Below are 24,953 nucleotides of genomic sequence, written 5' to 3'. Positions count from 1 at the left end.
ACACACATTTTCAACGTTCGCCGTTCGATTAGTGATATCTTGTAATTCTTTGATGAATAAGAATATGTTCCGATTTAGCAGTAAATCAGAAATGAAATACAAGATTTCACTTAGGCCAAAAAGTGTTTTTTATTACATCTTGGAAAAAAAAATAGGGTCGAGGATAGGCATAACTGGTTTTTTTTTTTAAATTTCATTTTTTTTATTCAGTCTTTGACTGGAATTTATCCGGAAAATTAGGGTCGGGATAAAAATTTAGGATCGGTCGGGTAACCGAAAATACACTTTTTTTTGGCCTTAGTACGTAAAAAAAATCGAAACTAGCTACAAAAGCTTCACACACGATATTTGATTTCTTTCGTTTGAGGAACGAATTATATAGAAATCAATTTCTATTCCGGATATTTCAAGTTTTCCATTCGAATACATGTATAAGTATGTTTAGTCATGCGGTTCATAAGAACCGGTTTTAATCGAGTAACGATAGGCAGTTTAGGAAAACACGTAGATCTGATAACTCGCGTACATTCGTTACTCTACATGTTATATCATTTAGTACGTCGTATTGTTACAACATTAAAACTGCTGTGTGTCGTTACTGGTCCAGTTAGTGTGTTGTGTTGTTTTAATTAATACTGATCTTCTATCAGAAATGAATGGTTTTTAAAGGAGAAAGCTGTTTCGCCACCACATTTCCTTGATATATGAAGTTACGTATCATTTGATTATCTAGACACAGCTAACGCACAACAAAATTACCAACAAATCGATAGCTATAAAATACATGTAATATCACAGTCATGTTAGAACCCCTTACCAACCTTTCATTAATAGTGTTACGGTACATGGTCTGGCCGTGTTCTTTGCCTGATCAATTGCCGAGTAGGTTACTCGATGTGTTCCAGCCTCGATCCTGTCCCCGGGGAAAATGTTACTACTTCTTTTTAATACGGTGCTTTTGTCATTATCAAACACAGTTGGCTCTTTCCAATCTATAATTCCGGAAGTAGAATTTTCATCGGCAATACCATACGCAAAGGGTACGCAATGGCTTATCTCTGGCTGGAATTTATCTGGATAAAAATATGGTGCTGTATTAGATACCTTATATCTAATAGGAAAGTATATGAGTAATGAAAATATTCAACATGAGTGATCCGTCTAAATGAACGATAAAACGGCAAGCGCTGCGTAGTAGATGAAGGGGGGGAGGGGCTGCACAAATTAAAAAAGAATGTATGTAAAATATAATATCAATTTGGTTGATAAACTGGAAACAACTAAAGACCGTAATATGGTCTAAATATTTCATAAAAAGATGAAAGAAACTATATAACTATAACTATATATATATATATATATATATATATATATATATATATATATATATATTATTGAATTATTTTGACTGTGTGATATCAACTCTTTCTATATGGATTATATATATATATATATATATATATATATATATATATATATATATATACTAAGAAAGTACAACCTATGCATTTTGGAAATGATCCCTGCCATTTGCCATCACTTCGGCAAAGTTTCACTCTGCTCTCTCCTTGTGGAATGACAAATCCAGGGAGACATAAAAGCAAGCACTCGCTTCCGAACTCAAAATAGGCAGTGCAGGCATAGTTTAGAGTTTTGGTTTTTGGAGGAAGTGCCGGACAGCGAACGGCTAAAACAAACATTATTCACGATTTAAGAAATGTACATTATCATAAAAATGTATTTTATCTTATAGAAAGAGCATTTTAATGAAAACTTTGAAGATTGAAATTAATGATATAATTTTGAGAAAACAAAAATATGCTATTTTCTCTCTATAAACATAGCAAAATATACTTAGGTGTTAGACAAATCATTAGACATGTATAAGGTATATATTGACGTTCGTAAAATACAAACGTAAATACTAGCTAGTTATCAAGTGACCAGATGGAACATCCAGTGAAATCCAATAACAAAGATACTACCGATACAAGTGGGAATGATATCGCTCCATTCTCCATTGGCCTGACATTCTATCTGTGATACGCCAATGCGAGAAAAACCAGACCTACAGTCAATGTGACACACGGTTCCGTATCTTTCGTCACCATGGTTGCATGTTACTTTAGCGGCATGGCTCAATCTTAGACTTGGGCAATGAACGACTTTAAAAGAACAATTTGAACTGGATTTAGGTGAATAGTGAATGTAGCGAGTTTATCTATCAATGTCTGTAAATCGCTTCTCGTTAAGCTATGTATTTTGAACGATTAATAAATATGTGTGCGTTGTATGTGTGTGTGTGTGATGGATGGAGAGGTACGTTTGTATTTGATGCATTACTTTGGAATTGCAGTTAATACACACAAGTGCAGAGATCGTCGCCCATTTCTTGTACCTGTAACGGAAATAGTGAAGGAACAACTCGCGGTGTTTCCATCAGAATCCCTGGCGAAGTATCCAATGACAAAATATTTTTCAAAGGTATCCCCCGACATCTTACTCCCCGAAGTTATCATGATTAATCTATGAAAATAAAACCCCAGTGTTAATAGGATTCCTATACAAAAGACTTACTATAAAACAATTATCTAAATTAGGATAAAGACAAGACGAGAATTAACAAAATGTTCATTTTGTCACATTATATAATTTTAGCATTTTTAATATGAAATTAATTTGCAATTTTAAAACATTTAACAATATTCACATTTCCACTGTTTTGTATTGGATATTTTTTGTTTGTTGTTTTTTTTCCCCTTTTTTTCTTTGATATCTCTACAAATTGCAAAAATAGCGCTGCATTTGTAGGCAATACGCGTACAAGTACAGGTTCATTTCGTAAATATAGAACATTTATTTTAACCCCGTGAATTCCGACAAAAAAGAAACTAGAATGTAAATAGAAGAAATAAACTTCATTTTTGAAAATACATACGCACTTCATGAAGCATGCCGGCGTACAGCGTCACAGTTCATACCCTTCTGTATTTTCAATAGTAAAATCTATTCCTCATGAAAAGTGTTTGAAAAAAGGAAACACTGATAAATGTTGAAAATAAAAATGATCTAAATTCCCACATCAATATGAAGGCATGATACTTAATGTTTATGTTTTCGTAGTGAAATGTTGAAAATAAAAATAAAAATGATCTAAATTCCAACATCAATATGGAGACATGATATTTAATACATGTGTATTATGTTTTCGTAGTGACTTTGATTACTAAATTTGTTTTTTACTTGACGGATCCATCCTCGTCATCTATAGCAGACGGTTCATTCCAGTAAACAGCCTTGGTTAACATCCCCCTGTCTGCCGTGGCAAATATATTTCCGGGACAGTTTTTGATTTCAGGATGTCTGCCACCTTAATTAAAGAATAGATAACCAAAAAAAAAAAGAAGCCAGAACGTGAATATTCATAACGCATAATAATAACTGTTTGCGTAACACTCTATACATGCTTTTATGATCGAGGTTATTACATATTACATATTGGAGGTTTTTAAAAAAAAAAAGAGAAGAAAGATCGTAAACAAGCAAGTCATTCTAGGGTTAATAATTACTTGTGCCTTGATAAAATTATATAGATTTCTTTAATCAACATGACTGGTTCTAGTAGACAAACTTATCTCTATATGGAGCTGACGTTCTATTATTGATTATGAAAAGTTTGATCGAAATAAGTTTTATCGAAATTCCCATTACATTTCATCGCAAGAGAATAACGTTTGAAGCTGCTGACAGGAGCGCTCTTAATGAGGGCACTCAAATCAAAATCAAAATAGTTAGTTTTGCATGGTTGAAAAGATGAGTCCATATGACGTGTGCATGTTCGTATTCAAGAGAGGTCTCTATTGGACATAATAAGTAAGGAAGTCATACATATACTGTATCCCGATAAAAGAAAACCCCGAGGCCCATGGGCCACATCGTTCACCTGTGTCACATTGGCCCTGACATTGTTCAGCTGTTGTGATTTTCAAAAGATTTTTTAATCAAGCTTGATTCCCATGAAAAAAAATTTGACCCCATATTGCAGCCCCAACCTAGTTCCAAAAGGATCACAGCATAACTGAAATCAGAGATGCCTCAACACCAATATGACTAACATTATCTTGCTCTTTTGAATAAGAACAAGGTCACAAGGTCATAGACCTAATATGGTATGAAGACCTTGCCATAAGAAATCTATATACGGAATATAAAAGCTCTATCTTTAATAGTTCAGGAGATATCAGATAGGTAAGATTCTTATCAAAAGTAGGTTAAATTCCAGGTCAAGGTCACACGATCAAACACCGAAGTATATCAAGGTCTTGCCATAAATAATCTATATAATAAATATAAAAGCTTATTATTAACCTTTAACAGTTCAGGAGATATTGACTAGGTCAGATTTAAAAAGTAGGTCCAACTCTAAGGTCAAGGTCAAAAAGTCAAGATCCACAAAATAATAAGGTATTGGCATAAAACCTATATACAAAATATGAAAGCCCCACCTAAAATAGTTCCGAATATATTTATTAGGTTATGTTTTCTTAATTGTAGGTCAAAGTCCGAGTTCAAGGTCATGATGTCAAAGATCAGGATAGGTCTTGTCATAAGAAAGATATAAACAAGATATGAAAGATCTACATGTACCTTAAATACTTCAGGACATATTGTATATATCAGAATTTTATCAAAAGTAGGTCAAACTTCTTGGCCAAGGCCACAAGATTACACACCATTGTACCACATGAGAGGTATTTCCGTAAAATTGTTTATATAAAATATGAAAGCCCTAGCTTAAATAGTTCAAGAGATATTTTTAATGAATATTCCTATATATCAGCATATAACACTTTAATCCCTTTTGTGACCCTACCCTACCCCCGAGGACCATGAATTGCACACACATGGATCTACTGATTTTAAATGGCCCATCATAATTTTACATTTTGGTGATCATCTCCCCTTTGAAGGGACCTTCATTTGAATAAACTTGCATCCCCTTCACCCATAGATGATGTGTATCAAGTGTGATTGAAATTGGCCCAGTGGTTCTGGAAAAGAAGATGAAATTGCGAAAAGTTGACAGACGGACGACGGACAACAGGTGACCAGAATAGTTCACTGAAGCTTTCATCTCAGGTGAGCTAAAACAAACAAATATCTCTATATGGAGCTGACGTTCTATTATTGACATAAAATGTTTATTGAAATTCCCATTATATTTCCTCGCAGGAGAATAACGACTGAACCTGCCGACAGGAGCGCTCTTAATAAGGGCATTCAAATCAAAATCAAAATAATTTGTTTTGCATGGTTGAAAAGATGAGTCTATAAAGAAAAGCATATTTGTAACTTTTCGCTGAATCATTCCAAAAAAATATTTCATACATTTTTTGGTTTAGAATTAATCACCTGTCGTGGTCACTCTTTGTTATATGTAACTCTAATTGCTTACTGGATAGATATTCTATACAAATTGAGGACAAACGTGTTTTCATAAAATCCTAAAATCGGTCTCTGTAATTTGTTGTAAGTTCCTAATGCACGTGATTCAGGCACCAGTAGTCTATCAAATGTACGGGTTCTCGATATTTGACTACGTTATTCAATGTACATGTATAACGACCATATTTCATATCTAGTAAATGAATGGTGGGACTTTTGTAATCATAGTACCATTTGGAATTGATTATCAAATAAAAATAATCCGCCATAGGAATTTTCAAAATTTTGATTACTGCTTGATTTATATCACCTACAATTTTACATTGAAGTCTATGGGAAGAGCATGTTTTATTAAAATATTTTAAAAAGAAATTTTATTTTCATACAAACCCTTTGGTAAAAAGTAACATACACTTTCTCTTTATGATAATACGAAATAAAACTAATCACTTAACGCACATATTTTTTTTTTTATTTTTTTTAGAAAATTAGATTTTACGAAGGGCAGATGATTCTTTAAAAAAGTCTCAAGTACTAAAAGGTCAGCTTCTAATCATTAAATACAATTCATGTGAATTTGATCCACTTCACTTCACATTATCATTTAGCAATAACATTTCTTTGATTTAAATCATTCAAAATTGTTCATTATCCTTTCGTTATAACTTGAATACCTTAACGCAATTGAAAACAGGTCACAAAATGCAGTTACAAGATATTTCAATGTAGCAAAGCTTTGGAACAGATGGTTCAACAAATTATAGTCATAGAGCAGGTAGACCACGCGTGACATCAGCAACACATGATCGCTCTATCCCGTGAGATCCGGGTTAGAATAGGTCCTCAGTACCCCTTGCTTGTCGTAAGAGGTGACTAAATGGGGTAGTCCTCCAGATGAGACCGAAAAAATCCGAGGTCCCGTGTCACAGCAGTGTGGCACGATTAAGATCCCTCCCTGCTCAATGGTCATAAGTGCCGAGCATAGGCCTAAATTTTGCAGCCCTTCGCCGGTAATGGTGACGTCTCCATATGAGTGAAATATTCTCGAGAGGGACGTTAAACAATATACAATCAATTAATCGCTTTATCCGATTGTGTCATCTTCATCAACAATTTACAACAGCGTCATCTACAGCATCTGCCATTCCTGGCATTCTTAGAATATCAGATCAGACTGTTCGTAATCGACTACGGGATGCTGGGATTATAGCGCGCAGACCTGTTCGTAATAATGTTTTGCATGACTCCACAGCATCGCTGAAATCGACTTCAATGGTCTCAGACTCATTAAGTATAGCTGCGGCAACGGAAGCTTCCGGACAGTTTGGTTCAGCATTGAATCTCGATTTGTACTACAGAGGCCTGATGGAGGACTTAGAGTGTATAGGCGCCAACATGAACATTCTACGCAAAATTGCCTCCAGTAGGCTAATCACTTTGGAGGAGGTAGTATTACGGTATAGGCAGCAATATCCTATACAGGCAGGACAGCATTAGTTCACATACAGGGTACTTTCACGGCTCAACGGTATATCGATGAAATTGTAGTCACACATGGTTCCATTAACAAAGTTAACTCCTGAGCTTTTGAGCACAACTGCGCAGGATGCTATAATTAAGTATTTACTGGTTCAATACTGACCCCATTGGTGCAAACATATTACGCATCTATTACTGAACTCTATCCAGTTGAAATTTTTTGTGTCAATTCAAATTTTGAAAGGCTTTTGCAGGGACTATATTTTGTGGTGGAAGGATTGATTAATCAAAAAGTTCTAAATCTGCATAATATTACAGTTTCTGTTTCATCCAATATATCTTCTATTTTTATACTCCTATACGTGTATTTCAGTTTTATAGTTAATGAGACAAGTAGTTCAGACTTGGAACTAGTTCAAATGTTGTAATTTATTAAATCTGGTTGATATTTTTTCCAAACTGAACACCGATTCTTAAAAGAATTTTAAGTAATTTGCTCGAAATTTTGTATAAAATTCAGTATTTTCGCCAATAATTAAAAAATTTGATCTATAACCCCTACTTTTTGAAGTTCCATTTTAAATTCTAAGACAAGACTTTGAAAATTATGTGAAATTTTGGAAATTGACATTACTCATAATATGTCCTTTTAAACTCTCAAATTTGATATCACGAATTTTTTTCGCATATCAAGTGCAAAAAGGTCATTATCATTTCCATGCTTATATTTAAAAACTTCTTTTATCTGTATTGTTAGAAGACATGATTATACATCTATTTTATGTAATGATTGATTTGTGTCGCTTATGTTGTGTTCACACCAACAGACAAATCGAGTTTAATCGAATAAATCTTGAGTCAATTTTAAGTGCAGAAAGGTCATGTTTAGAACTCTGTAGCTTAATAACAAGCATTGCGACCCTAGTTTTTCTTTTTTAATTTCCCAATTCTCCTTCAATGTAGAGATAAAAAATAAACTTCCCAAAAAATTGGCATTACTTCGAATCTCAGGTGCAAACCTCTTTAATGCAGCATCCCGGAGCAGTATTCCACTATGAAATCATCAGACCACATACTGCTTGTCTTACACGTAGTGTTCTGCAAGGACACAATATCCAGGTTCTTCCATGGCCATCCAAGATAGAACATACATGGGACGCTCATCCGCCAAAGATAACCGCAGCCTCAAATTCTGCATCGACCGGTCGCGGTAGCTCAGTGGTATACGTACTATATTTTACCGTGCCTACAACACCATGTTGAACGTTCGCTTTGTAACCGGGAGGTTGTGAGTTCGAGTCCTGCTCGTGCAATGGCCGCGTCAAACCTAAGACGTTAAATAAGTAGTGATTGCTCCTTTGCCCAACGCTCTGCATTTGAAAGTGAGAATCACGGGTCTTTCGGATATGACCTTAAAAACGGAGGTTCCATGTCGCAGCAGGGATTGGCACGCTAAAGAACACTCACTGCTACCGTCCTGAGCTCTAAGAATAGGTCTAAATTTGTGGTACTTCACCTACCTCAATATGGGTAAAAAATTCTCGACGGGACGTAAAAAACAATCAATCAAACTCTGCATCAACTGACCCAGATATAGTGGAACAACATCCCTAGACAGTAATTGCATTCATGGAAGGTGTTGCCTGAGATGGTGCCCGTGGGGGGTACACTAGATATCAAACTTGGATGACCTGGCACTGTTAAATACCGTAATGATCATCAGTGGTTGTGATACTTTGATTATCAATCCAGCGGTTATATAATTTTTGTGTTGTCAATAAATCAATTATTAAGTATTTCTCATTATAAAATCTGTATGAAATTGTACTAAGCGTTTCTTTTATCAGATGAAATAGCTTCAAAGTAAGATATTCTTCTTCTGACGGACCCTATTACTCTATAGTATCATTAAATATTTGCTGCAAATGTATCGTGATGCTGTTGCAAACAGTTAAGGATTATTTGTCATCTATTGCATAGTGATGTTGGTTAGAGCAGAAAGTCAGTTGTAATGATGGATTCTTTATGAAATTCAGAACTGTATGTTGAAGATGATTCATCGCATCATTGAATGAGGATATTTAATATCGATTATTTTACCATAGAATCTCTTTTAACTTGCACTGAACAATAACATCATGAAATTTGCTAGAAAAACTCAACATACCCTCTCATCAACCGAAAACAAGCTTTGTAATTTGCGTTTCACAACCATATTTGTGTTAAGAGTTCAGAAGATTATTAGTAAAGTAATATATAATGCGCCCTTTGTAATTATTCCGCACTGACTATATCATGTATTTCGAAACTTTTTTGGTACAATGCTTGATACTAGTTCACGTCAAACATTACTTACGTTCTCATCGTGCCAAAAAAGTCCGATGAAAATAAATCTATGAAAAGAGTTGTTGGATAACCCTCGTACATACCTTTATAGCAAGGTTTCGGGAAAAGCTGACATAAATCTGTCTCCTGAAAATTAAACCAAAAAAAATGTTTTTCATAAGTATTTTTATTTCTCAGTAAGAATATGCTTTATGACTATTATCAAGTAGTCACAAAGCAGATGTTTATTGAGAAATGACACTATGCCAGATAGACATATACATGTACCCGAATGATAATTAAACAATCCCGGTCTACTGATTTGACCATAATGACACTTACCGGTGTTTTACAACAATCATAGCTGTTACAATATGTAAGGTAGAATCCACACACAAAAATAGACAGAAGCCACATCATTGCAGGTCACTGCGACAGCAGTGGTTGCTTCCTCTTATATAAAGAGAAATGAGAACATTCGAGCAGTTGTTTGACAGCAGCTGATGTTGAAGTGGGTGTGAAGTGCCTGTCAATAAATAGGAACAGTCCCGCGCGTTGTGCCTAACTTGAAGTTTCTTTCTTCATGTTAAGGTAAGGTATACTATACTTTTTCCCCCGATGAAATTTGTTACATGTGTAAGAAAATACTCAAAACTATTAATTGAAACTAATATCATAAATATTAAGAAATGTTGTAAATGAATATTAATTGCAAGAAAATAGCCGGATATCATTATGTGCCCTGTTCCCTAATATAGTATTTGTCAAATGTACATGTATCTGGTGCCAGACGTTAAGGGTTATCTAACACTTAGACATAATAAACTCTATGACCTATACATGTAGTTTTAATGTAGTTCAATCAAAGTTAGAATGAAAATCATGTGATTATAAACGTGGTTTTATGTTTTCTGTGGCTGACATAGATTTGCGATAAACAAAGAGAATTCGTAATCAATTCAAGTTACAAATAAATTAGTACTTACGCACTAATAGATATTTTTATGACTATTTTTGCTCTGGATGACTGAAATCTTCACTTTACATTTTTTGTGTAAGCCAGAATATTAATTGGATGTAAAATTAGGAAGAGGTATAAATCTATTGCTGCATATGAACGGTTATTTGTTCATTCATTCATTGTCAAAATAGACAAAGTGAATAATCATTCGTCAAGCGGTTTTGTCGGAAAAACTACAAATCTTAAAAGATGTGTTTTGTATATGAAAGGTGAAGATAACGAACAGTGATCAATCTCCTATAAGCAATACAAAATGGATGATTGGGCAAACATGGATCCCTGGACACACCAGAGGTGGGATCAGGTGCCTAGGAGGAGTAAGCATCCCCTGTCGACCAGTCACACCCGCCGTGAGCGGGAAGATTGACAGTTTTTTGGCAGTCGGAAAGATTTTGACTGAAAACAAAAAAACTGTGTCAATGTCAATCTTTTTTACTTCTATCGCACGTAGAACTATCATTTTAGTATAAATTTGTTCCTGAGAAAATCCTTCAAATTTTGATATAAGTTATGTGAAAATTCGTTATTGATAAAGGTGTTATTTATTCGTTTGAATTTTCCCTTGTGTTGACTTCCGTCGTCATTTTTTCCGGGTGATAGGTCATGCCAAAGTCATGTGATTCGCTACCATGAAATTATATACATGTATATATTATACAATTATTGACATTTTTGAGGTCAATAAGATGCTACAGCTACTTGAGAAGTACAGTATTCACCAAACCCATAGGCGAGGTGAATATTTATAATTCTTTTCTTATATTTCTTTTATTACATGATCGTTTAAGTCAATGATTCAAAATTCACCTTTATTTTATTTGAAACTTTAAACACGAGTCGATGACATCATTGGTGATGAATTGATTTTAAACTATTTCCTTTAAAATTCACAACGTAATTCACTGTAATAGTTGATGAATTGTGACAAAGTTGCAAAATATTGAATATTGCTCTGTGATGTTTGAAATTGGAAGAAAATCCTTTCTCCACCAAGGAGTTTTGAAATATTTTCCCAAGCATTTTTGTGGCCTTGTGAGTGTTTTCTGCATTTTTATCGACGGGAAGCCGTGTGAAGTGCACATCGTCTAGCGATGCAAATCTCGCCATGTTTACTTACCTCCCTGGGCTTGTTCATGTCGTCTGCAAGACCTACCATTGGAATATCGCTTAGCCTTTCCCGTGCGTTTTATCTTGACTTGACAGAGAATCCGAGCAATGCTTCGATTGCAAGTGATTTGAGAGGGAAGTTTTAAATCCTCAATAATTTTGGCTTGATGTTGGAGAAATCAAATGTTATATTAACCTCGAAGGCACGTGAAGGTTATTGTAATGTCCTAGTGTTGTTTTTTTTTACTTTGTTGGATTTCAGGTTATCGGAAAGCTATAAATTCTGGCATGTAAAAACTTTTTACAGTTTATAATTATCTCAACTCTAGAACACCAGCCAGTATCAGTAACATAATAGACATACTAAGTGGTAGATCTGATGCTTGTTGAATCTTGAAGCACGTTAGTCATTGTTTGTACGATCTCTTCTTCAAAATGAATCCAGTTTCTGTGAATTTCCTGTGATGAATAAATATTTTGATGTCGTTAAGTAGTTAAAAGTGATAGGAAAAGGTACTGATTCTCTCCCCATACTATTATTTCTAACTCATCAGACCCATTAGTGAGCTTTTACGATTAACATTTATCTCTTGTCTGTCTGTCGGCCTTCTCATGTTTTTTTTTTTTTTATCTTCCTTTAAACTTCAGCACCAATTTTTACTTTATGTCAGCCAAATTTGAGAGAATGGATTCCAGTTTGTTCAAATAAAGGGGGCAACAGTCTTCTCAAAGGGAGATAATTAGTAGGGATGACAATCGAATATGGAATTGCCGATCAGTTAACCGCAACAGTGACCACCGCAACTTGTTCCGACCAATTAACCTTATCAAATTATACATTTCGTGACATAGTTAATGGTTTCAATTTCCCAAGTTTGCTCTGTTTATATGCACAAAAAGACGATGCAACACACCAGTGATATTCTGCGTATGGATGATTAGAACATTAAATGCAATAAATGTGCAAAACGAAGAAAGCATGAAACGTGCACGAGACTTAAGATTTTGCCAGATAGTTCTCCTTTGAAATATCTCCATACGTGCGATGTCGAAGGGGGCGGCATGTTCAATGACAAATTTAGATGTAAGAGATACATATTAAAACCAGTTTACAGATCACAATAACAATACTCAACAGTGATTTTATTTTCATTCATACATGCTTACGTGTTTCACTGAAGGGTTGGAGCAGTGAAGCAGAGTTCAAACAGTTAGCATATTTCCTCACGTACCGCCAATACAGTTAATTATCTCCAAATTAAATAATTAGATATGTGAAAACACAAACACATCACTATTCAGAGCCTTTAGAAATAAATTGGAAAATTTGTTGTTAAAGATACATTCAAATATACTAATTTCTTATCTTTTTTACGGATTTTGCAACAGATAACCGCGATTAAAAATTGCCACCCCTAATCATTAACTATATGATATGATAGCGTTATATGCAAATGCTTTATACTAGTTTTGGTTAATGAGATAACAACCATTAAGCTCAATTAGTAGACACTGGACCGCCAGCTAGAGGTCCTGGGCTCGATGAATTAGTAGACACTGGACTGTCAGCTAGAGGTCCTGGGCTCGATAAATTAGTAGACACTGGACTGCCAGCTAGAGGTCCTGGGCTCGATCAATTAGTAGACACTGGACTGTCAGTTAGAGGTCCTGGGCTCGATTAATTAGTAGACACTGGACTGTCAGCTAGAGGTCCTGGGCTCGATAAATTAGTAGACACTGGACAAGACCTAGATGTCCCGGGCTCGATCAATTAGTAAACACTGGACTGTCAGCTAGAGGTCCTGGGCTCGATCAATTAGTAGACACTGGACTATCAACTAGAGGTCCTGGGCTTGATCAATTAGTAGACACTGGACCGCCAGCTAGAGGTCCTGGGCTCGATCCTAAGCAGAGGCATGGCCTGTCTTTGTTAAATATGGAGCCTGCGTTGGGACCGAGTTACCTATTTACAGGTGATAGTGATTACCTCCCAGAATTTCGTCCTACAGGCGCTTGCACCCCGGGTCCGGATACTTATTTCTCGGGAGGGTGAAGCTTTGGATTGTGTGTAACATAATGTAACTCTTTAGAAAAAAGGGTCGCTGGTTTTGAAACTATTTTTATAAAAAGGTCATTAGGTCACAAATGTTATAAACAGCTGTATTTAAAATCCCTTTCTCCAGAATAACAATGTTGCAGTTTGTTAAAACTATACATATATATATATATATATATATATATATATTAACGTGGGGATAGAAAATACACAAAGAGTTGGATAGTAATTTTTATCATATTTTATCCCAACAGACCATTGAATTCGCATTTTCAAAATATCCTGCTTGTTTACCTCAACCCACATTCGTCACGTTAACATTACGCTACAAATAGTTCGCTGGGAAATATAAATAAAAATGAATATTGACTATCAGAATGTTTTTCATAAAAGGTCATTTTTAACTGAGAAAAATTACACTTTAGAACGTTTTACTTTGAAGTTGTGTGATTGTTCATGAATATGTCAGTCATCCGCATCTGTGTCATAAATGAAGCGCAGTATTTCTTTGGATTTCTCGTGTGAATGTTGGCGATGAAGTTTCCACCATGTATAGCATCATTCGTTCTAATGACGGCTTATAATGAGTATTTCGTACCTGGAGTTGTGATGACAAATAGAAAAAATATGTAAAGATTAAGTAGAATAATAAATCAATACAATCTGGTACGTACATGTATTATACATGTGTTCCAGGGGTCCGAGTTTGTCCTACTCTTAATGTTGTATTCTTTATGGGTTTTATGAGATCGACCATTATTCATTGTCTTCACTTTATATACTTAGAGAAAATAGAGTATGTAAATTTTGTAAAAATGACATAGAGGACGCATACCACTTTATATTAATTTGCCCTCATTACGAGGAATTTCGTCATAAATATATCAAAAAGTATTATTGGCAAAAACCATCTGTTTTCAAATTTGTACAACTATTAAGTGTTCATAATATACATTAACTTTGTTATTTACGGAAATATTTATGTCTTGCACTTTTAAAAGTTGCGAGAAAACCTTGTTTAAAAGTTATTCTCCGTTGCTTGCTTGAATTTGTACACCGCCATACAATGTCATTTTTATGTATTTATGAAATTGATGTGATAAAACATATATGTCTTGAGCAATAAAGAGAGTTTTTTAATTCACATGTAGGTTAGACGCAGCGCCGGGGGGTCGTGAATGTAATCTGGTCCACCCGTTTGCGAAGCGAGAGCCCTCATCACTACTTTACCACATCAAGCATAAAAATCAAATATGCTCACAATTCTGCGGTTCATCTTTCATGGTCATAAAATTGACGTGAACTATTCATTTTCATAATACTTTTTTCAGCTTACGTGAAATCTTGAAGTGGAGATTATTCGGTTTTAGATGTGCTTTCTCTGTCAATTTCGTAAGGAGCTGTTAGGACAGCTGTATATCTTTCATTCAATAAAAGTTTTAATATTAGAAATAATTTCAGCGGGTGCTCCAAAATTCATTTCAACATGCGGCTTTCTGCAGTGGCCGTCGTTACTACCATCCTTCTATTCCCCTTTTATGAAGTTGTTGCTGGTTAGTAAATTCAACAATTTATAATATAATGCTTCATAATGTCATTCATATGAAAGTGATTTTTTTTTCAAAATCCGTTTTTATGTATAAAAAGATTCCAACAAGAAATACTTTTGTTTACGATCTGTGTAAATTCTTGGTTTAAATCAATTTATTTAGGTTGCGTTAAGATATTGCATAATGTTCACCATTTAGCATTTGTTTTGCATTGAAAACGTAATGACAAGTTAATGACCTCCTTAATTAACAGATTGTGGAAGCACCGCAGCTGATATAGTTTTCATTCTGGACTCCAGCGGAAGTGTAGGGGCAGGCAATTTCCAAACAATGAAGAAATTTTTCAATGGAATGGTGGATGGATTTCAGATTGGTAGAAACAGAGTCAGAATCGGATCAGTCCCGTACAGTAGTTCGGTACACAACACATTTCAGCTGAACTCTTATATGTCAAAATCTGAATTGAAAAAGAAAATTTCAGAAATTCCGTATGATTCTGGGGGTACAAACACGGCAGATGCTATTAAATATGTTCGAATCATCAGCTTTTCGAGGTCTTACAGTAGATCTAGTGTTGCCAAAATTGCCGTGATTATAACTGACGGAAGGTCAAACGACAAATCTAAGACCTTATCGGAAGCCCGAGCCTTACGAAACAGTGGGGTCACCATAATCTCTGTTGGTGTGGGTGATGGAGTGGATGCCTCTGAACTTCGAGGAATGGCATCGAAAGAAAGTTACGTGTTTGATGTCTCCACTTTCAGAGCCCTGGATAGTATTCGAAAAAAACTGACTGAGACAACATGTGAAGGTACTATCGATATCTAAATCCTGAAAATGAAATACCCTGTGCTCGGGTGGTATCACAAAAAAAAAAAAATATTGTGAAATACATGTGAACGGTAGACCTTCGTGGAACCGAAGCATTGCTTCATACAAAAATAGACTGTTGTAGCGTAGATTTTAAGTTTGTTCTGTAGAAAAATACGACAGAAAAATATTTCCTCGGTAGGTCACCAATGAATTTATTTAGATAATACATCTGACGACCGAAAATTGTAGCCGGAAAGGCTATTTTTGTTTGTTCCATGACGATGCGCGGGAATATTTGTGTTCTCAGCAGTTTCCGTAAAGTCACGTGGTAAAAATTCTTCTAAGTAATTCTAAGTACTATGATACACTGTAGAATTTTTTAAATGATTAATTGAACATTTCTTATAACCTCCACTTGCATAAAAGGTAATAAATGTGACACTGGCACTCTAATCTTTTTAAAAAGATAAGCTTGTGTAGTGATCGCTGGATGATTCATTGAAATATTTTTTTCTCAGGCGTTAACGGACCACCGCATGTTCTAGTCTTAGGTATACAGTATTGTTGATCGGGCACAGAACACACTGACTAATGATGTGAAAGACAAAAATTTTTTTCTTCATATCTGCCAGTCCTGGGTATTAAAATATATATCAATGAGGTGAATTTTTACATAATCCTATTCAATTAGAAATGCAATTGAATTACTCGTGACTCACAGGTGCGATTGCTACATTTTTATAGACAAAAACAGGGAAGTTAATCAGAATATGTGAGATGCCTAATCTTTAAAAACTCATGAGTGTACTGGTTAGATATATGTATTTCCAAATGTCTCTTCCGTTATGCAAAGTATAAACTTTGTGATAAAGATTAGACTAGTACCACCACGCGTCTTACCACATGCAAGGGAAATAACTATTCAGCAATTCGGAAGAAATTGTGTAGTTGGCATATATTCAAATGACTTTCAATCTCTTGAAGCGAAATTTGCTTTATTTTTGTCACATTATCATATATAGTTCTGTTAGGAAATACAATGTTTGCTTGAAATAGTCCAACACTATGAGAAATGAAAATACTTCAACTTTCAAATTTACTGTGCTTCTAACTTTTCTGCAAAATTATTTCCCATCAACTTTTACTTGCTTTTTGTAGTTATGGCTTGTGGCAACCCTGGATCACCAGTTCATGGCTATTTACATGGGAGAGATTTTTCGCATGGGACTTCCGTGACTTATAGTTGTATTAAAGACTACAAACTCTTCGGCGATGGAAAGAGGACTTGTCAAAAAAATGGAGTATGGACTGGAAGTCTTCCCAAATGCATATGTAAGTTTAGGATACATCTCGTGAGTATTGGAGATTCATCAATGTATCAGATAATTGATAATAAGCATACTAATTGTTAGGAGATTGAGACTGAGATGTATTGTTTCAATATTTCAAAGATTCCGCTCAAATCAAAATGTCCGATATAATCTATTAGGTTTAGGCAGGATGATTGATGATATAACAAGATCTTTGTCTAAAATGGTTTGAATCGGCATCTCGTGTTGTTGCATTAAATTATTTAACAAGGTCTCTAAAGAAATAACTATAACATTTCAGAAAGATAATATAAGAGGGAAGTAATGCTTGAAACCCCAATTTTCTTTTCATACAAGTTAGTGAACTTTTAAATCTATTTTTGTCAATACTGTGTGCTAGTTTGGTGGGTCTGAATGACAAAATCTTGTTGATGTGAAAATGTCATTTATTAATGTAAATGGCATATAATATGCAATGGTAAATACAACCAATAATAAACAAGATATACATGATGAAACATCACAATCAACACACATTTAATATCCACAATTATATGGCCCACCAAAGATGGATTATATGTATTTCAGGAATAAAAGAATGCTTCTTTTTTATATAGCTATATAAGTTGCACACTTCAGACAAATGCAATTTAACTCGATCGGATTAAATATTAATCAAACTGATTTCCTATTTATCTATTCTCGATGGCCACGTGACTTCACGAGCTGAATTCAGAAAGTAAACAAAAGCGTGGATGGTCTGCGGGCTGTATGGTACAGGCGGACCACGTTCAGCGATAAAAGATAAACGAACGTGACACGGGGTAGGGGGAACCATTTTGATCAATGGACGAGTGACGAGGAGTTAAATTTCATATTTGACATACACCACGACATATTGTAAATAAAATCCTCTTCCTCCTTGATATTTATAATAATACTTTCCCCGCGCGCTTACTTCAGAATATGCATTTAGAAAATCACCGGTTTCCCCCTGCTTTGAATAGGGCCCAAAAAAAATGTTTCCACTTTCACCTCAAAATTTTTAAGGGTCGGTAGGTAGGTAGGTAGTTTTTTTGTTTTTTTTATTTTTATTTTATAGGTTGAATAATTTTCTGATGATTTAGTATTCTACTATGCATAAAATAGTGATTATTTAGTAATCAAATAAAATTTATATGATGAATCAATACATTTCTTCACTTTACTGTAAACAAAAACTCTCTGTGTTTTGGAATCTGTCCAGTATTAGTGCATAATGAATAACTTGATAAATAAGTCAATAAATATACTCTTGTTGTAGTGATGACATTTGCAAAATCTGTGAGAATGGAAAAAAATGTGTTAGGATCGGCAGAAATTTTAGGGTAGGTAAGGAAAATGGAAAACAACATTTGGGGGGGGGGGGGGGGGGGGGGGGGGGGGGGGCTAGATCAGTACTTCGTTCATAGCATTTGATAATTTGTTGAAATTGTCAGATATTATCATTTTACATAGTTTATCACACTGACAAAACTTTGGTCTGTTTTCCATCATCGAAAAAATACTGTTTAATACGGCACAGATACCTCAAACGTAAAGACTTTAATAATGGTTACGATTTTGCGTCTACACGTAGAATAACAAATTCACCATGCACTTAGTCTAAAAGGAAATTCTAGGAATGACTACCATCAGCATGCCGCATCCCCCCCCCCCCCCCCAAAAAAAGGTCACATGTACACTGTATATGTTTTTCATGTATATTGTAGTTGCGAACGCATGTAGAAGTAGCCCATGTCAAAATAATGCCACTTGTGGAAACGTAGGAAGCGATTTCAACTGTAACTGTGTCAATGGCTTCACAGGTGCTCACTGCGAAAACGGTATGGACTACCCGTAGCTATTGCGGATCAATGAGAATTATTTTTTATAAACTCGTCGTTAGCTGGAAGGCATTAAATGTATGTATGTTGTTGCGATGTCCAAGGTCACGTTTTCTGAATTTTTCTCTAACGGATGCATGTACAGTGTTGAAATTTCCCTCCAGAAGCGTAACAGTGAGTTTGCATTTCAGCTGGATTGGTGCACCATGACCTACTTTTGGGCTAAAAGTAGGTCAAATAGCTTTCCCAACCCTTTTCGTTACGGATACAGATATTGCCCTGAAATTTAGTCACAAGCCTCCTTTCGGAGGAATACAAGTCCAGTTTGCATTTCAGCTGGAAGATGTGCACCTGGTATTTTCATATTGATTGGATAATTTTTCTTTAGTCACAAGCTTTTTTCTATTTATGGACTTAGTAATTTTTAAACTAAAAAAAGTATATCTTAAATTTTTTTGAGGAGATGTGATTTAAACATTGTAAATACATTGTTCATACATTTCTTATTCAATTAGAATATTTAAAGTATTAAAGAGTTGTGCTAATTTCTATTTTGCTTACGAATATGTTTGAGAATATTTCAAAAACATATTGAAAGGTTTGAATCAGACCTTTTATATACATTTTTTTTTTATCAAAGTCAAATAACATTTACATTGTATGTACATTACATTTTGATTTATAGTGAATGTATGAATATTTTCATTGGCTATATATCTATTTTCTGTTGGCGCGTGGGGGTCATACTCTAGCAATTTTTAAGCAATGTACTAAATGAAGAGAAATGATAATAAACAAGGAATAGTGTTTACAAATGTATATTGAGCATCACCGGAAATATTTTAACATTTGATTTTTTTAAAGTAACATTTTCAATAAAACAAAATAATATACTAGATGACCATTTGATTAGACAACTTCTGGTTTGATCTGAGGAAGTCTGTTTTTATCCATTATTTAGTACGCGGGGGATATACATGTACATGTTTGTAAATCCCGAAAGGACAGTTCTAATTTTCCTTAGTCATCGTAATGGAATTTTAAATCTATATTTTAGCATTTAAAATGCCAATTTTTGTTTTAGCTCATTTCCATAATCGTCACCATTTTGATAAACGAAATATAGTGCATTTGGAAGTGTACATAATGTATATCTCATGTTCATACAATGGACAAGACATGCATTTAAAATGGAGCTATTATTTATCTAGATTAGACATCGTATCTGATGACTTTCAGTGTCGTTAACAATAGCCGCTTTTTGATCAAAACAGAAACACCCCAGCTGTCTAGAGGTTAGTGCGTTCGTTTCACCACGGGGGTGGGGGAGGGGGGACGGGTCCTCGATTCGATCTTGGATCTAATCGCCACGTCACACATGATGTGAAAAGTGACTCCAAGTGCCTGACATACGGGGGTGTCTCTCGGATATGATCTTAACAGGGGCATGAACAAGATTTTGGTGAAAAGCATTATATAGATAATTAATTACTAATATGATAGTATTAAACTATTTCTTACGCGTAAGACATAACAACAAACTTCAATTTCAAATAATTCCGTGGGGTTCCGGGTTAGAATAGGTCCTTAGTACCCCCTTGCTTGTCGTAAGAGGCGACTAAATGGGACGGTCCTTCGGATGAGACCGCAAAAACCGAGGACCTGTGTCACAGCAGGTGTGGCACGATAAAGATCCCTCCCTGCTCAATGACCATAGGCGCCGAGCATAGGCCTGAATTTTGCAGCCCTTCACCGGCAGTGGTGACGCCTCCATATGAGTGAATATTCTCGAGAGGGATGTAAAACAATATTCAATCAATTTCAAATACTGTCGCAAAGATGTATTTGAGACAACTAAACTTTTCATTTTCAAAACCCTATTCATGTTTACTTGTTAAATGACCCAACTATCAATATGGCGCCAAAGTCGATGGAAAGCTTCGTTGAAAAAACTTCTAGAACGAAAAGTATCAGGGTTTTTTTTCTTTGTATATATCCTTAAATTGTTTATCATTAACCTCTGTTGAATGCTTTTGACATGCATTTTAGAAATCTTGGTGTTTTCCCCTCCGCACGTGGTTTCCTGGTTAATGACAAACGTTTGTTTACTGCTTTATGGAATGCGCGCGCATTCATCTCACTACCACTGTGTTTATTAACACGAGTTTGGGAGCCCTGATTTTATGTAAATACAAAGTGTATCCTGTGTAAGAATAGTTTTATTAGTAAGAAACATAATCGTCAAAAATGTTGTGGTCACCAGATGCATGCAAAAAATCAAGAACAAATCAATACATTGTGAGATAGATAATTAGTATGTAATTGGTATGTCTATTCTAATACGTTCATCTTGTTGTCTTAGATATTCAACCACCAGTTGTCAAAAACTGCCCTTCAGATATACGAATGGCGTCATCATCACGGTTTGTCAGCGTCACGTGGCAAAAACCTGAATTCTACGATCCATTCAACCATGAAGTACAAGTTACCTCTAACTATCCGAATCATGGATCCTCCTTTCCTTGGGGAAACTACATTGCTAAATACAACGCTCTGAATTCTTTTAATGGTCTCAAATCCAACTGTACTTTTACGATAATAGTACGACGTGAGTTTAGACACTTTTACAGCTGGTTTCGTTCTTTTTCATTGAATACAAGGTTCGCTATTTATGTTGTTAGGCCTGTACAAAACCAAGGTTTCAAATACTCAATGAGATATAATTTTTGCTCAGAAATTTGAATCAGACATTTGAACAAACTGGATTTGTCTTCACCCAAGGGTGCTTTGTGGCAACTTTGGCTGAAATTAGCCCTGTGGTTCTTGTGAAGAAGTAGAAAATGTGAGCAGCTTACATATGCCAAACGCTAAACAAGATATGATCAGAGGAGTTCACTTAAGTCTTCGACTCAGTTGAATTATTTTTTTTTAGAATGACAAGCAATGCAAAGTATTTTAATTTTTTTCCTTTTCTGTTTTGAATATTGCAGCCAAACCTTGCAAAAATCTTACTGCTCCCAAGAATGGTTATCTAGCGTGTAATGGGTGGGATACAGAATTCACTCGTGTATGTATAACTTTCTGTAATGGGAGAACCATCATGGATTCCAGTCATGACATCCGGACAAAATACGTTTGTGGTGGAAGTGGGAAATGGCTTCCTGCGTATACAGAAAACCCACCCTCTTGTGAATTTAGTCGTACGTACATGTACGGAGTCGTGTCATAAGTCTTTCACGCTTTAGGTTTTCCAATACGTATTTCACTGATAATAATATTCATTAAACTTCGCTTTACAATTATGCATAAATCAATTCCATCTTAATTAAGATCTAATGCAAACTTTCCCAAATTGTAGAGTGTGTAAAAGTTGTTGAAAATATTGTTTTGAAAGAGAATTAGTATAGTACACCATCTCTCAAAATTGTGCATCAGCAAATAAAGTTAAAGTATCATCATGTAATGAAGAAGTATCGGCATATAAAGTTAAAGTATCATCATGTAATGAAGAAGTATCAGCATATAAAGTTAATTTATCATCATGTAATGAAGAAGTATCGGCATATAAAGTTAAAGTATCATCATGTAATGAAGAAGTATCGGCATATAAAGTTAATTTATGATCATGTAATGAAGAAGTATCGGCATATAAAGTTCAAGTATCATCATATAATGAAGAAGTATCGGCATATAAAGTTAAAGTATCATCATGTAATCAAGAAGTATCGGCATATAAAGTTAATTTATCATCATGTAATCAAGAAGTGGATATGAATATCATCAACATAAGGCAGTTGTGGCGTTCCAATGAACCGCGATGCTTCACGCCGGCATACTTCATGAAGAGCGCTAGTTATACCAGTATGAAGAGTCGTAGTTTATACCCTCATGTGTTTTCGAAAATGAAATTTATTTCTTATATTACGTACCATATTTACCTGTTCATACGCGCATTGTTTACAATATTGCAACGCATTCATGAGGAAATGGCTATCATTAACATTTGCATCTAGATATCAAAAGTAAAAACACTAAAAATGTAGATATTATGAAGTATTCAGTGGAAAAACCTAAGGCTTTAAAGAATTACAACACGTCTCTGTAGATAAATCGTGTAAAATTCTGTAACTTATATAAGCGCAAACGGATTAGATGGACATTTTTCTATGATCTGCAGTCAACACATGTAAGAATAAAGCATAAAATATTTTCCTTTGCTACAGGGGTTAGGCCACGGAAGAACACTGCCTTCTATTATGTGCGCAGGAAATACGTATTGAATCAAATTAAGAAGAAGTACATTACCATTCTCAAGATATCCGCCTTTAAATCTCTTTGTGGAGGAATGTGCAAGGAAGAAAATGTCGATGTTCTGCGTTGAGGAGTGCTAAACAGTTTTCTCTGTAAAATAACTAGCAATTTCTATCCACGTGCATAACAGTTAATACTTGTGTGTTTATAGTAAAACCTTATTTAATGTAAGATTTGCATGCACCACTTTTATGAGGTAAACATGTATGTATGAGTCCCTTCTGTTCGATTTATTTTGTTTATGTAAATATCAAATTGTCTAATATGTTGACACTGCTACCGTAAGGGAGGGGGAGTTGCAAGTACGTACATGTATATACAAGAAAATCCACAATACAAAATCTTTTCCTGGGAGGGGGTTACCGCGTACGTTTCCCCCAATCTATTCTTGGGAGTAATACGTAGTATTTTACATAAGTGCATACGAATAGTCAAATATATTTATTTTCTACCATTTTGTGGGTGGGGGTGGGGAAATAAAATGTTTAATTAGGGGAAAATAATTATAAATTCACAGTCATAATAATCGCACAATAGAATAAAATTATGTTTATAAATATATCATAACGAAAATTGCTATGTATCAAACAGATAATAGAATTCTGATATATGGGGAAGGATAATGAATGAATGGACATTGGCAAAATAATGGGAAACAAAAATCATAGTACGATGCTGAACAAGAGTGTATGAACTTTTCACCGTGAGTTTGTTTATAACTTGTTTACAGGATCATGAGGATGAATGCGATTTCAGAGGATATGTGTAACCAATCGGAGTGTAAGAAATCAGTGACCAGAGGTCAAGCATTTGTCTATATTATTTACAAGAAACAAGAAATTATCCAAAAATTAGAAGTGAAGTTGAGTGCGCAATGCTAAATTACAGATTTTTCAAGAAAAGAATTGTGTTTGCTTTGAGTCTGAATTAAAAGCCAATGTTAGTAATGTTGACTTTTAAGACGTGTCAAATATGGTATGGAATGTTGGAGGATGTACGGGGGTATAGATGCGAGGAACAGAGACATAGTTCTTCAGTAGCCGATACAGAACTTTGTCTCTGCCCTTTCATTTGTACAGGTAAGATATTGAGTATACTTGCGCATTTCTGAAATAACTTTTCAATTTTTCAGATGGCTTAGTTAATTTTTGTGTGAACTTTTATAATAATGTTTGTAAATATTATTGTATATTGTGTAATATGGATTGTAATCAATAATTAAAATGATGAATTGTTTTTTCAATAAAAGAGTAGCCGATACAGAACTGTGTCTCTGTCCTTTCATTTGTACAGGTTGGACGTTCAGCCTGAGAACACAAAGATCCCGAAGTTTACTGGTAGTTGAAGTTCGAGTCAGTTATGGGGCGAAAATTGATATAATAAATCTCTATTTAATGTCAATGTTTATGTAATTATCTCCATGTAGCATCGACGTATTCTTCATATAGCAAATCAGAACGATGTGACATTGTACAGCGTCCCAGATATTCTTGTAAATAAATGTAGGCCTCCCTATTTAATCCCCGTAAGTGTGTATGGGGTGTCTTTCAAGGAATGAGTGAGGATGTGTTGCATTTGGAGTTGCTTTCATGATAAAACAAAAGTAAGAGGATTTGAAAAGACAAATTAGCGCATGTACAGTGTTTATGAAAGGTGAAGATAAAGAACAGT

At 34.9% G+C, this 24,953-nt stretch overlaps 2 protein-coding genes across 5 annotated transcripts in view; one reads left to right on the top strand and one right to left on the bottom strand.

The window, feature by feature from the left end:
- Positions 1 to 9,742, bottom strand: part of LOC125667215 (sushi, von Willebrand factor type A, EGF and pentraxin domain-containing protein 1-like) — a 28,897-nt gene extending 19,155 nt beyond the window's left edge. For both annotated transcript variants that reach the window (XM_056154737.1, XM_056154738.1), the window contains exons 1-7: positions 9,592 to 9,742; positions 9,354 to 9,396; positions 3,244 to 3,370; positions 2,399 to 2,526; positions 1,986 to 2,165; positions 1,502 to 1,687; positions 822 to 1,073 (exon numbers count right to left, since the gene is read on the bottom strand). In XM_056154737.1, the coding sequence (XP_056010712.1) occupies positions 822 to 1,073; positions 1,502 to 1,687; positions 1,986 to 2,165; positions 2,399 to 2,526; positions 3,244 to 3,370; positions 9,354 to 9,396; positions 9,592 to 9,669 (994 nt within the window). In that variant the 5' untranslated portion in view covers positions 9,670 to 9,742. The remainder of the gene's footprint in view (positions 1 to 821; positions 1,074 to 1,501; positions 1,688 to 1,985; positions 2,166 to 2,398; positions 2,527 to 3,243; positions 3,371 to 9,353; positions 9,397 to 9,591) is intronic.
- A 1-nt stretch (position 9,743) lies between these two features.
- Positions 9,744 to 24,547, top strand: LOC125667217 (sushi, von Willebrand factor type A, EGF and pentraxin domain-containing protein 1-like). Of its 3 annotated transcripts, none has more exons than XM_056154746.1 (8): positions 9,744 to 9,840; positions 14,895 to 14,986; positions 15,237 to 15,794; positions 16,955 to 17,128; positions 18,858 to 18,971; positions 21,334 to 21,579; positions 21,962 to 22,171; positions 23,195 to 24,547. In XM_056154746.1, the coding sequence occupies exons 1-8, from the start codon at positions 9,833 to 9,835 to the stop codon at positions 23,350 to 23,352; spliced, it is 1,560 nt and encodes a 519-aa protein (XP_056010721.1). In that variant the 5' UTR covers positions 9,744 to 9,832; the 3' UTR covers positions 23,353 to 24,547. The 3 variants fall into 3 exon arrangements, with proteins under 3 accessions (XP_056010721.1, XP_056010722.1, XP_056010720.1); XM_056154747.1 differs by lacking the exon at positions 9,744 to 9,840 and adding an exon at positions 10,982 to 11,005; XM_056154745.1 differs by lacking the exon at positions 9,744 to 9,840 and adding an exon at positions 14,570 to 14,703.
- The last annotated feature ends 406 nt before the right edge of the window (positions 24,548 to 24,953 follow it).

Source organism: Ostrea edulis, chromosome 2, assembly GCF_947568905.1.
Source record: "Ostrea edulis chromosome 2, xbOstEdul1.1, whole genome shotgun sequence".
Classification (NCBI taxonomy): domain Eukaryota; kingdom Metazoa; phylum Mollusca; class Bivalvia; order Ostreida; family Ostreidae; genus Ostrea; species Ostrea edulis.
This window is presented reverse-complemented; position numbering and strand designations above follow the sequence as displayed.

Coding starts and splice junctions, on each gene's coding strand:
- LOC125667217 (XM_056154745.1), top strand. Junction 15,795..16,954: donor GACTGAGACAACATGTGAAG/GTACTATCGATA, acceptor TGCTTTTTGTAG/TTATGGCTTGTGGCAACCCT. Junction 17,129..18,857: donor AAGTCTTCCCAAATGCATAT/GTAAGTTTAGGA, acceptor TGTATATTGTAG/TTGCGAACGCATGTAGAAGT.